General features: G+C 46.5%; 1 protein-coding gene across 2 annotated transcripts in view; it reads left to right on the plus strand.

The window, feature by feature from the left end:
- Positions 1–12604, plus strand: part of Vwf (von Willebrand factor) — a 158829-nt gene extending 146225 nt beyond the window's left edge. Inside the window, exons 48-55 of one of the 2 annotated variants that reach the window (XM_031383471.1) lie at positions 1968–2148; positions 2867–2907; positions 3369–3485; positions 8636–8734; positions 9435–9563; positions 10058–10097; positions 11708–11805; positions 12257–12604. In XM_031383471.1, the coding sequence (XP_031239331.1) occupies positions 1968–2148; positions 2867–2907; positions 3369–3485; positions 8636–8734; positions 9435–9563; positions 10058–10097; positions 11708–11805; positions 12257–12445 (894 nt within the window). In that variant the 3' untranslated portion in view covers positions 12446–12604. The remainder of the gene's footprint in view (positions 1–1967; positions 2149–2866; positions 2908–3368; positions 3486–8635; positions 8735–9434; positions 9564–10057; positions 10098–11707; positions 11806–12256) is intronic. The other variant, XM_031383472.1, reaches the window with a different exon arrangement.
- The last annotated feature ends 1245 nt before the right edge of the window (positions 12605–13849 follow it).

A 13849-nucleotide genomic window follows, 5' to 3' on the forward strand; every position in this document is an offset into this window, starting at 1 on the left:
GCTGTGCATCTCCCAGTCCTCTGGATCTCATATTCTTTCTGTCCCTCTTCTGTGATGACCCCTGAGCATTGGAGGGGCACTTTAACTGTCTCATCTAGGGATGAGCACTCTCCTGTTATTACTCTTGGCACTTTGGTCATTTATGAGCGTCTGCATTAAACTTTCATCTGCTTGAATGAGAGGCTTCTGTGACGAGCGCTGGATACAGCACAAATATAAGCGGCAAACAAGGCTGTCTTCCCTCTTTTCTGGAGTCATTAATTTTACCTTGTATCCCAGGCTGTCTTCAAACTCATGATCCTGCCTCAGCCTCCTGAGTGTTGGGATTACAGGTGTATACCACCATACCATGTTCCAGCCATTTTACTAACCACAGAAGGTTGTCTCCTAGATAACTGCAGTTCTGATATCAGAATATGAACAATTCTTTCCCTCCAGTTAGGAAGGATGAGTTGATAGTGCTAATCCCAGAGCTCCTCAGAGGCAGGGTTAGAAGAGTGCATGGTGCCCATATGGCTCCTTCCCTCTGTCTTCTTCCAGTAGGACAAATGTACTGTCTTAGAGAGAGAAAGGTGAAGGTTGTATCTTGCCCCCGCAGGATCATCTCCTACCCAGGTCTTTCTCCTCCTCAGAGGTAACTGAATAGCTTAGTTTCCCCATCTGGATGTTACCTGTGGATTTTCTGTCTGTGTGCCTCTCCTCAAACACTTTTAGTTCTTCTGCTTCCCGTTTATCCTTGACTAAAGCAGGTTTTGTCACCCTCCTCCAGTCCCAAAGCCCAGGGCCATGTCAGAGTAGAGGGTGCTCCATCTTAGGGATCAAGTCCTGGTCTCTAAGGCACCCAGTCCTCCTCTCCTTCTCCATCTCCATCTCAGCTCACACAGCCCTAACTCACAACAGATCATATCAGGGACCATTTAGAGGTGGGAGGGAAAAGGTCCCTTTAATGAATCCCATAGCCAAAACTTAGCAAGTAGTATGCAGAGGTGAGAAGCAAAGATAAGGGCTACAAGTGTCTGGCACATTCTACATCTCATCTGTATAAAGAACGGTGAGCAAGAGTTAGGAAAAGTGGGTCAGAGCCTGAGGAAAAGAGAATGTAGCTGCTTAGGTATCTAGGTACTATTCATCAAGGTAGCACCCATTGTAACAGGTTTTCCAGGTAGAACCCCTGATGGCTTCTCCTCCTCCCTTTCCCTTCCCTCCTTTCCTCTTGTTTCCCTCTCTTCTTTATTCCCTCCTCCTCTCTCTCTTCCTTCCTTTCCTTTTCTTCCTTTCACTTGACAGAATCTGTCTGTGCATCCATCCTAGGTTGGTCTTGATTTCATGATCCTTCGGCCTCAGCATCTGGAGAGCTAGGATTACAGATGTGCATCTCCTGCGAATGTTTCCGATCCATGATTTTGGCTCTCAGTTTTCTTTAGAGAGCAGGAAGACATAGCACCACAAGGAGCAGCACTCAGCCCTTCCAGGCCAGGCTAGTCATCTGCAGGCTCAGAGAGTTCTGGAACAGTTTGCAGATAACCCCAGGCATTGCTAGCCCTCTGCAATCTTCCTATTTCCCTGTACAAGGGGGAGAAGCAGGCTGAACGGGGAAGTTTCCTCTCGTCTGTTTTGTGCCAGCCCACACTGCTGTTGGAAGTGTCCTTAAGCGCTCCATCCATCTCAGAGCCAATGCTAAGGTTGGCAGGGAGCATCTCCCTTGCCCTCCCCGTGGTACGACTCTGGTTAACAGTGTTGGTGTAGGGGATATGTGACTCTGGGCTAGGATCTAGTCAGGGTAACTTAGACCCAGACTTGTGATGACCCCTGCCATTCCATCTGTGGACATTACCCTGCCGTTTCAATTATGGTTTGAACGAGAGCTTACTTTCAGAGTCCAGAGAATTCCCCAAGAAAAGCACACTGCCGCAAGATGTTGGGCCCCGTCTTGCTTGGCACCTCTGAGGGCCTTTTGTACGCTGCAGGTTGGATCCCGGTGGGGTGTTCCTGAGAACCCCTGCCTTGTCAACGAGTGTGTCCGCGTGGAGGATGCAGTCTTTGTGCAGCAGAGGAACGTCTCCTGCCCACAGCTGGCCGTCCCTACCTGTCCCACAGGCTTCCAGCTGAACTGTGAGACCTCAGAGTGCTGCCCCAGGTGCCACTGTGGTGAGTCAGGCTGGCCAGGCCTGTCTGGGCCTGCGCTTGCCTTCAGGACTCTTTCCTCCCCAGATTCCTGATTTCTTTGCCTGTTTAGCAACTCAGAGAATGGGCACAGTAAAAAAAAAAATCTATTCTACTGCAGTTGTGAGAAAGCAGATAGGAGGAGGTAATGGTAGCTTTCCGCAGGCCTCTGAGCCCAGTGGTGTTTTTTGTTTGTTTGATTTTTTTTGTTTGTTTGTTTAACTGCCGGCTTGGATAATCCTCATGCTACTGACTAAGTGAGTGATGGACTCTCCTTGGGCCGGCTTTCTCTGATTCTGGAGACAGTATTTTCAGTAGGACAATATTGCTTTACCTAGGGAAAGGCATTGCCATCTCTGAACCCCGCCGGTAAAGAGACAAACAGCCATAAGTCATAAACTCTATTTTTTTTTTTTGCAAGCCCGAAGGAGAACTCACCCATTCAATCCCTCAGACATGAACTGAGCTAACTAGTGCCCCAGAGGCTTGGCTTCCATTAGGATGGGTAGTGAGGAGTTTGACAGTTCTGATAAATTGCTTGAAAGGGGAAGAGAAGCCACTGGGGCCCAAGCGGGAAGACTCACAACAACCTGGGGTAAGATGTGGGGAGCTGACAGGAGACAGGAGGGGGAGGCCAGGATATGGTAAGGGTATCAGGTTTGGGGAGGGTGTGTCTCTCCTCACATGTGCTTTGTTCCCCCAGAGCCTGTGGAGGCCTGCCTGCTCAATGGCACCATCATTGGGGTAGGTTGGAGCTAAGTGGTGGGATGGGTTTGGGGGTGCGGTGGGAAGAGTGGGCAGAGCAGTCTAAGATGGAAAAGCAAGGAAGCTGGAGACTTTCTAATTACCCCCAGGGATCTCCAGTCTCCTAGCCACACTGGGGCCACCCTTGGGCCACCCTTCTCACTCTTCAGGGCATGGGCTGGCTGGCCTGCACTCACCTCCTGGCTCACAACCCCAGCATGTATGTGAGCATGCCTTTTGTACATGTAGAATCATGTCACAGTCACAGAGCACATTTCCATTGAATACCTCCCCCACTGTCTGGCCATCTCTCTTTACTCTTACAGTTTCCACATTTAAGGTAGGGGGCAGAAGGGAGTGGCCACTAGAAGCAGAGGGTCCATCTCAGTGATGGCTGCCCGAGGGGATGAGGATGGAGGAGTCTCTGGCCTTTGGGAAACTGACTCTGGTTCTGTTTTCAGCCCGGGAAGAGTGTGATGGTTGACTTATGCACGACTTGCCGCTGCATTGTGCAGACAGGAGCCGTCTCCAGATTCAAGCTGGAGTGCAGGAAGATCTCCTGTGAGGCCTGCCCCATGGTAAGAGAGGGTCTGAGGGACTGAGGGGCTGAGGTCACCATGGAAGCCAAGCACCAGGACCTCACTGGGTTCCTTAAATCTTGCCTTAGTTCTCATTATGGGCATTATCTGACAGCTGTCAGGATGCTACTCAAATCGTATCCCTCAGAAATAACTACAACTTAGTCTTAATACATTTTCAGCATTTTCTTCTTGTGTTCTAAAACATGATGTTTCCAAGGCTTTTGATGCTGTGCTCACAACTCCGTATCTTTAAAATCATATTTTTAGAAACATTACCACCGTACTCTGAAAACATTAAAAACAAAACAACTGAGATCCTTTGCAATGTGCAGGTCTCTACACGATCTTCATCTAATATAATCTACTTTTCATTGTTAGACATTCGAGTCATCTCAATAGCTCATCAGGAGCCTGGGGAGATGGCTTTGTGGGTAAAGCACTTTTAGGGCAAACGTAAGGATCTGAGTTCGAATCCCAGGAACTTACATAAGGCTGAATGCAGCAGAACAAGTCTACAGTCTCATTGCTGCTCTTACAGAGCGATAGGAGGCAGGGACAGGAAAGTTCCTGGCGTGCAGGGTGGTGGGCAATGAAGAGACCTTGCTGCTAAAAACATGGACGAGTAGCAGTTGTCCTGTGACTTTTTAAGTGGTCTGTGGAATGTGAATGCCTATGCTAATACATGGACACACACTTCAGTGCTCATGTGTGCGCGCACACACATACAGCCACTTGTTGTTTCTTTCTTTTTATTTGTCAAGTTGTGATTCTTGCTTGTTCTAGACACATTCTTAAGGTACATTCTGACAGCTGGATAATTTTTAGCTTGGTAGGTGAAAAAAAATCAATGTATCATAATTTAAAAGTATATTTTAGTTTTTCTTTTCTCTTAATTTTAACATAATTTTGATTGACACAAAAATTATATGTATTTAAGGGCTGTGTGATGTTATTGTTTTAATTATGACTCTTCGTCTTACCTAACAGGAAGATTATAAGCCTCACGCAGGCTGATGGGATCAAAATGCCTGAAGCGGCCTTAATTCTCCCTGCAACTGCCCTTTGTGTTTGAGCTTTGTTTTTTATTATTAATTAATTAATTAGTTTCTATTGGAGCACTTTGGTTGTTTCAGACAATACATTGGTAGGTAAGCTTCCTGTGGGCTAGAGGCAGGGATTACTTTACCTCAGGAGGCATCAGGAGGAGGCTCCTCCTGGGCTTCACAAAGCCATAGGCTGAGGGGTGGGCAGTAAGGGTCCTTGTGAATTAGGGCAGAGCAGAGGGCAGGTGCCACCTGGGAAAGATAGGGACAGAACAAGGAACAAGGTGGGAGCTGAGAGCTCATGTGGGCACTTCCTGCTTTCATCTCAATAAGACGCAAGTAATCCCCATCTGTGTTCTCCATGGTATTTATACAGTGTCAAGGTCAAAGCAAGACTCTTTCTGATAGCCTGATTCAATTGAGAGAGAGTATCTATGCTGTGATGAAAAAGAAACCAATTAAATACAGGCTCGTTATCTTTTGTGAAATGGCAGCTGATGTTCTAGGAGTCGGGGGTTTTCCAAGTGAGTGTAAAACAACTCCCCCAGCACACCCCAGGCCTTCAACATGGAGTACAATAACCCTGTCTGCCATTATACGCTACCTCCTTCACCTTCGCTGTCCACTGACAGGCATTCCAGGCAGTGAGGAGACAGATGCAGAGGTTCACAGCCCTGTCATTTTGGAACTGAGCTGGGGGTGAGGTGGAGCTGTAGCCTATGTGGGTGAGGAAGGTCTGTGAGGCTCCCCTAGCTTTGCCCTTTAGTGTTCAGAAGGTATGGCACATTCCCACACTGCCTCCAGAAGGTACTGTGCATATTTTAAAACACATACCCGTTCTGTTCTCCAGCATCCCAATATCTTGCTAGAGTAGTGTACCCCCATTCAGAGCCTGTAGATTAGCCTGCTTTCTATGTGCTTCAAGCTTTGCTAAGACTTGCCTACTGTAGGCCAGCATCTTTACCTGGCTTTGGTAGTCCTTGGCCATGGAGGACCTCAGTAAGGCTCTGGGAGGTGGGACAAATCGAGTGAGTGGCATCTAGGTTGACCTGCTTGATGCCTCCACCAGAACAAGGTGGTTCGCGCTGATGAGTGGTAGAGATGATTGAAGCTTGGCAGCGAACGTAGGGAAAGCTTGGGGAAGAGAGGCCATCCTGCCGTGAGCTGCTTAGCTGACCCTCCATAATGATTTGAACCCATGGGACTGCTCAGGAGAGTGACCGTGTGGTGGCAGCATATGACACACATGCCTGCTGGCAGTGGCCACCTGGGTGTCCAGCTGTACTTAGGCAGGCAATTTTATTGCTGTGAAGGGACACCATGACTACAGCAAGGACAACATTTAATTGAGGCTGGCTTACAGGGTCAGAGGTTTTGTCCATTATTGTCATGGTGGGAAGCACGGGTAGTCTCCGGGCAGATGTGATGCTGGAGGAGCTGAGAGTTCTACTTGATCCACAGGCAGCAAGGAGAGACTGTGAGCCTCGCTAGGCGTGACTTGAATATATATAAGACCTCAGAACATGCTCTTACAGTGATATACTTCCTTTAACAAGGCCACACCCACCCAATAAGGCCACACCTCCTCCCATCAGGCCACACCTCCTCCCATCAGGCCACACCTCCTCCTCCCATCAGGCCACACCTCCTCCCAGCAGGCCACACCTCCTCCCAGCAGGCCACACCTCCTCCCAGTAGGCCCCGCCTCCCAATAGTGCCACTGCATAAGAGCCAAGCATTCAAACACATGAGTCCATGGGGCCAGACATATTCAGGTGTTGGGAGGGGAAGGCACCTGTTTCTTTCACACACTCCTGTGCTAATACATATCACTTCCTGTCTCCAAGTCACACCGTTCCTGAAAAACATGGCTTCTTTATTCTCCACCCTCTCACCCCTTCCTTTATGTTCCTTTGGCCCTTATAGTCCTCTTTGCCTTTTCTATCCCTGGCTGGGCTCTGCCTCCCTGGTCTATGAATGTCACCCATTATCCTTTTAGCTGTTCCCTGCTTCCTCCTACCTCCTTCTCCACTTGCAGGATTTCTTTGCCTCGTGGATAGAAAACTGTTCACTTCTCTGTCTTAGGACACAGTTTCCTATGTTCTTCTAACACTCACTAAAAATGCCCAAACGCAAGCTCCCATGAAATCAGCCTGATGGAAGCTGCGCTTTATTTCCTCACTTGACTCAGAACCAATCGCTCACATTCGCCCACCTCTTTTCTTCCCTTCGATTTTCCTTGCTTGTGTACCTTCCAGGAACTGTGCATTGTAAAAATGGTTTCAACCCCATGATCTTCAAAATCCAGCAGGATCATTTCAAAGTGGTGCTTTTGGCCCGGGGCCCAGACTCCCTGCCTCTGTGTGAGCTCCATCCTTATGTCCAACCCCCAGAAGTCACATCAAGTTCATCGGTTGATTTACGAGGAACAAATTGCTTAAATTCACTTCTGGGCAAGCTTACTGATGTTGGCCCTTCACGTTGGCAGAGACTTCCATCTAGGTGCTAAAACTGATTGATTAGAGGTCATCCACTACCCTGTATTACAAGATAAAGTCTTAGACTGTAACTCAGGCTGGCCTAAAACTTTAGATATTTTCCTGCCTCAGCTTCCCGAATGCTAGAATTACGGGCATCAGACACTATGCTTAAAGTGTTATAGATTTTGTCACATATTCTCTGGTCCCCAGAGAATGGCTCCAGTTCACTGATCACTACAGGTGGCCAAATGAAAACAAGAATGGCAAGGGTTGCAATCCCACAAAACTAAATATGTGTTTATTTATTTCTATGTGCTCCCCTCCCTCTCTCCCTCCCTCACCCCCCCTTCTCTCTCTCTCTCTCTGTGTGTGTGTGTGTGTGGTAAGTGCAAAACCCAGAAGCCAGCTGTCCGTCTTGTTTTTGAGACATGGCCTCTCACTGTGACCTCACCAAACAGGCCAGTGAGTTTTTCTTTTTTCTTTTATGTTTTTTCAAAACAGGGTTTCACTGTGTAGCCCTGGCTGTCCTAGAATTCACTCTTTAGACTAGCCTGGCCTCAAACTCACAGAGATCACCTGCCTCTGCCTCCTCAGTGCTGGGATTAAAGGCATGTGCTACCAGCACCTGCCTTTAAAAGTCAAGTAACCATCAGTTTATTTCTGATTTTGCCTTTAATAGTTGTTTTACTATCTGTCAGCTGTTTGCCATTGTTATCCAAAAGTGTGTGTGTGTGTATGTGTGTGTATGTGTATGTGTGTGTATGTGTGTGTGTATGCATGTACATATGTGTGTGTGTATGTATGTGTGTGTGTATGTGTATGTGTGTGTGCATGTGTGTGTGTGTATGTATGTGTCTGTGTGTGTAGTGTATGTGTGTGTGTGTGCGGTCCATCCAATACAAGCTCCTGTGTCACTGCTAGAACCAGAACTGCACTCAAGTGATCTTAAGCAGGATGTTGTCATGGCTGGATAAGCCTTAGGAAGGTCATTCTAATGGATGTGTGGTAACCTATGTTAGGAGGCTAGGACAGAGTAAAGAGACAAAATATGAGACCTTGCCAGAGTCAGAGGAAGATGACGGTGGCTCCAATGAGTCGGTGACAGAAGAGGTGAGCATGACTGACAGTGGATGGGTATGGGATGCATTTTTGGAAAGACTTAGTAATGGCTGTGGTAGAAGCAGTAAGAACAACAGATGGAGGAGTCAAGATAACTTCTGGAGGTCTAGTTTGAGCGACTAGGTCATGACACTATTTGCCAAGAAAAAGACAACCGGGAAAGGGTGTTATCTGGAGGGAAAGTATCGAGTCTCATTTTGGTAGAAGTCTCAAGACAAGGATTATACAGTTATCTAGTGCACGGTTGGATTTATAAGTTCAGAGCTCAGTGGAGAGGTCTCCCTTAACTAGTCAGAGTGCTACAGCTTGAGCGAGATGCACATAGATGGAGGGAAGAAATGCCAGAGGGAAGAGTGAGGCCTGGCCACATCTAGTTTGAGTAGGATGTCTGCAACACTCTGGGAGCAATATGGGATAGCAGAGGTAAGAAGTCAGCCAGGCGAGCCTATTTATAACTGAGGCACTCTGAGAAGTTACCAATGGCTGCCATCTTTCCTGGATCTAGGGCTATCGGGAAGAGAAGAGCCAGGGAGAATGCTGTGGGAGATGCTTGCCTACAGTGTGCACTATTCAGCTCAGAGGAGGACGGATCATAACCCTGAAGGTGGGCACAAGCTGAACGCAGGTGTCCCCTCTCACACCGATCTCTGGGAGATTGTCTAGGGGAGGGAGGGAGTCTTTTCTTGGGGGGGGGTCTTTTCTTTAAGTAGAAGGACTAGTTTGGGGTCATTGTTGGTTTCTTTTCACAATTCATTTTCTAAAGAAAGGGTAGGTGACATGTGGAAGGCAACAGGGTTTGACTGCCCTGTAATTCTGTTCTTCCTGACAAGTATGTCATTGATGTATGGCATCATGATTTGGATGAGTTTTTAAAAAAAGATTTTCTGTAGCCTTGAGACTCTGTGGGACTAAACAAGCAATCTGGGTGAACAGACCCACCTGTGACTTCTAGAACTATCTGGTGGGTCTGAGAGATGGTGTCTGGGTTCATCTCATCTGGCTATCAATTAGTCAGTTTACTGCTACTGTGACTCCATCTTGTAAGTACTTATGTGGTCGAAGTAGTCTGAGGAGTTTTTATATTTCTGCAGCACTCTTCATAAGAAGTAAGCTATTGAGCCAAGACTCCACCCCTAGTCTGTGCTCTGAGTGGGGCAGGGGGTTTTACGCATGGTCTCATCCTTCTTCTATAGTCCTCTGTTGTTTCAGCAGCCCAAAAGGCGTCAAGGCCCTGGCTGGCAGTCATTCTGTAATCCAAACAATATCATGGCATTTGTTCTTCCTACTCTCCTCTGCCTTTCCAGCAAGATGAGACATTCCAGGATGGCTGTGACAGTCATTTGTGCAGGGTCAACGAGAGAGGAGAGTACATCTGGGAGAAGAGGGTCACGGGCTGCCCACCGTTTGATGAACACAAGTGTCTGGCTGAAGGAGTGAGTAGTTGTAGTTCAGATCCTGCCTCTGTCTTGAAGAGCTCACTGTTTGACTGCAAGGATGGCGTTCTGTGCAACATCCAGCCCAGCTCTCATGCAATCACACAGTGTCCAGGTCAGATATCTGTCCTAGTTGAGGAGGAGTCAATGAAATGGTGAAGAAGAGATAGTTCCCTGAGACATAGGATGCTTTGAAAACGGTTGGTCACTGGAGGGAAGCCATGATCTTTGAACAGGGAGGCAGGACATTGACTCCATTTTATTTTTTTCTGGGAATGAAGTTTCTGACTACTTTGGTTGGTTGGCTCACAATTGTGATGCGAAAGCAGTTTACCTCTGGGGATTTCAGCTTGGAACTCTGAGTTTAGAGCCAGGAATTCATATGATCTGAAAACTTGTCCATGTTGAATTATTTGTGCCTGATCTTTCTTGTTTGTTTGTTTGTTTCTCTCTCCTTTTCTTTCTTTTTCTTTTGTTTTTTTTTTTTTTTTTAGGGAAATATTGTGAAAATTCCAGGCACCTGCTGTGACACATGTGAGTCCATTACTAAGAGCTTATACTTCCATGTCCACTAGAGGCCAGGCATCACTGTTTGAAATCAACTTTATTCTAGAAAAAGAGTTCTTAGTTATGAGTTGGTCATTATGTTTATCCACTCAGCCAACTACCTTTCCTTCTTGATTGCCGTTAGCCTGTTCCCGGCTCAATCACTCTGAAGTAATCATGTTTTCTCCTGCTCCATCTCTTGCCTCCTGTGCACCTTAGAATCTTTGATTGTTCATATATCTATCATGAGGGAGCATCATAAGACTAGCCCAAGTTTTTGGCCTTATTTTCACCAACCTTGGTCTCTTTGCTCTGTAGTTACACAGTGCCGATGGCTCTAATTGGTAAAGTGGTAGATGGTTTTGGAGATGTGTTACCAGATAATATCTGCCCTGTCCATTTTTGTGTTCATGAGCACAAGTCACACGTTTCTTGCTTAGACTAATTTTTTTCTTTTTTAGTTTAGTGTGTTATTTTAGATTCATAAATTCATGGTTGCAGTTAGAGAAGGGTAAAAGCATGAGCTCCTTCAGTCACTTCTTTCCTTGATGGTTGGCTGTGACAGCCCAGTGATTGCCATCACTGTGCAGCAGAAAGAGGAAGCACTCTGAGAGTGTTTCTTTCCAAATTTCCCTCAGAACTGTTTAAGAATGTGAATTCAGGAAGCCATTAGAGAAGATGCACTTTCTCTCTAGATACTGTTCTTAGGATCTGGTTAAGAGGTTGTTACCTACAAAACCAGAAATAAGGACCCTTCACTGGCCAATGTGTTCAGGAGGCTGTAAGACTTAAGGAAAATAAGCTAGGCTCAAGAATTGAAATCTACAGCAAGAGAACATCACATATTGGCTCCAAATTCGTTCTCTTGTACAGTTGGAAGACTTTCCCATTAAAATGGAATTCTTCTGAAGTTGGGAGGCAGGTTAACATGTCTATAGGACAAGCCTAGATTTGGAGCCATGCCAGGATGGATAACCATCATGACTCAGAGCAGAGTGGTGAACTGGTGTTAGACTTAAGACTTGGCATTGAGTCAAGTTAAGGAGAGCTTCAACTGCAAAGGCCACTGTAGACAAGGACTGTCGTGCTGGTGACATAGAAATAGCAACTCTCAATAAGACAGTTGCACAAAGGTCCTTAGGAGTCTCCTCAGCCTCTACAGAGGAAATGAATATGTATGTGACCATGACATTTGCCTTCTTAGCCAAATATAGTTATGAACTGATATTAATTCTATTTAGTGGCTACTCCGCTGTCTATTAGTTATAGTTACAGTATGACATGATTGGTCTGGCCATGAAATTTAAAATTATATAAAAGCAACTATCATCTGTCTATATGACAAAAATACAGTCAACTCTGGCTCCTTCTGAAATTAAAATTGTACTGTTAAATGAGTTAAACTCAGTAGCAATATCTCTGCATCTGTGGAGCCAAGAGCAGCTGAGTTGAGCTCGAAGAACTTAGTTCCTTCTCCTGCGGCTTTGGTTAGTTGTTGATGGAACATTTCCAATTTAGTGAAGGCACTGGATGCAGGAAGTGTTCTAGAGAACTCCAGCTAGCCAGCCCTCCAGTTCCACCTCTTACCTGTTCTACAGGTGTGGAGCCTGATTGCAAAGACATCACTTCCAAGGTGCAGTATATCAAAGTGGGAGATTGCAAGTCCCAAGAGGAAGTGGACATTCATTATTGCGAGGTAAAACTGTGTGACTTCAAGAAGACCTGGGTGGGAAAAGCTAAGGGTCTTTAGTTATCATCTATTAGGATCTGGAAAAGTTATAAGGAAGATAGATACAAGGGACTGTAAACTTTTTTTTTTTTTTTAAAGTAAATGTTTCACTAAGTGAGTAGAACTGTTTGAGCCCAGAAGAAAGACCAGGACAGATTTGTAAAGAGACTGGGGAGTCGTTTGTGGAAGATGGGGATTCAGGATCAGTCAGTGTGTGTAGAAATCATAGCCAGAGGGGTTTGGGTATGTGTAGTAATTGGAGAAAGGAGGTTCACAGTTTCCTGGGATCTATCTTTAGAAGCTGAGGAGCTCCCCCAGGTGTCTCTGGGTAAGGCAGGAGGAGGATAGATGCAGATTGTCCCAGAATCATGCTGCCCCATCCAGCATTGTGATACCTCATCTCTCTGCTGTATTGCAGGGAAAGTGTGCCAGCAAAGCTGTGTACTCCATTGACATTGAGGATGTGCAGGAACACTGCTCCTGCTGCCTGCCCTCAAGGACAGAGCCCATGCGTGTGCCCTTGCACTGCACCAATGGCTCTGTCGTGTACCACGAGGTCATCAACGCCATGCAATGCAAGTGTTCTCCCCGGAACTGCAGCAAGTGAAGCCTGTGCAGCTATGGCGGATTCCCACTAATCCCTTGCTATGGCCTGACCAGCCTGAGAACCACTCCCTCCCTTGTGCATCTTGCCCCTCCCTTGTGCATCCTGCCCTTTGTGCTCTTCTGGGCCCACAATAAAGGCCAAGTTCTCATCTTAACCATGGCTGGTGGTGAATTGTGTCTGACGTCTGAGATGATAGTCTTGATCTAAATCTGAGGTCTGAGGCTGGTTTTAAGGGACAGAGCACATGGTCCCTCTGCAAATACTCCTAGCCCAGTGTCTGGAGGCTGAGGCCATCTAATATCTAGGAAGTAGTGGAATTATAGCATCCTCTGAGTGGGAAGGGACAGGGTGAAGATGTCTCTCCAGAAACTTAGCCTAGTGGCCTGAACCTATAAATGTATACCTAAGTGAACCCAGTTCTCAAATCTCTCAGTCACATTGCTTCTGTGCATGGCAGAGATGATTTCACCCTGGAAATCAGCTCCTGCTTTCAGGGTGAATGATGACATCATGAAGAGGGGATGAGAAGTCTATGAACATAGCAGTCCCCAGTCTCAGTAGGAAGTAAGTACCTGTAGGCGGGATGCCAGCAGATTGAGAAGCCAGGTCCCATCACAGGCTCAGTCATAGCAGATGAGCTCTAGGCTCAGGGTCAGATCTGGGTTCTACCTGTGACCCTCATCCAGGTGTACAGTCTTCTACAACTCCTACATAGATTTCAGACTCATTTCCTTATCTGTAAAACTCTCATGATCATCTCAGTCAAAGGATTGTGAGGATCAATAACTCATGCTTAAGATAAAGTGCGAGTGTGCTGGGTGACTGACTGTAAATGCTCTAATGTAAGAGATGAGCATAAAATGAGAAACCCATTCTCACAGGTGGGAACCAGTGACTCTAACAACATGGGTGGCAGAGCGTTGGGTATCCCCTGCATCCCTATGGCCAGGATGCTCTGTGTTTTAGCCTTATGCCAGCTGCCAAGGCCCTTCCTGCTCCAGTCATCCTTAGTGGAAGGGCAGAGTTAACACATAGCAGCATCTAGCTCCTGAATCCCTCTGTGGAACCTTCGCCCTTGGGTATAGATGATCTTTCTTGGAAATGTATTGGAAGAACGTGCACACCTATGCTGGCAGGAAGGTAAGGATTCTAGCTGGGAGGGAGAACAAAGCCATGAGAAGAAGGGGGATGTCCGGGTTGTGTTCTGGGAGTTTGACGGGAACCGATGTTCATTCCAAGTCTTTTCACATAGAAGAGATTTACCTCATTAAAAGTCCTAGACAATGGAGTCAGAAAAGATTTAGACATCCAGTCTGTTGTCTCTCTCTGACCTCTGTACAGAAAATGAAAATGGCCCAGAGAAGTCAAATGACTTACAAGAGCCAAACAGGCTCTGAATGGCAG

Source organism: Mastomys coucha, unplaced genomic scaffold, assembly GCF_008632895.1.
Source record: "Mastomys coucha isolate ucsf_1 unplaced genomic scaffold, UCSF_Mcou_1 pScaffold20, whole genome shotgun sequence".
NCBI classification, from domain to species: Eukaryota; Metazoa; Chordata; class Mammalia; order Rodentia; family Muridae; genus Mastomys; species Mastomys coucha.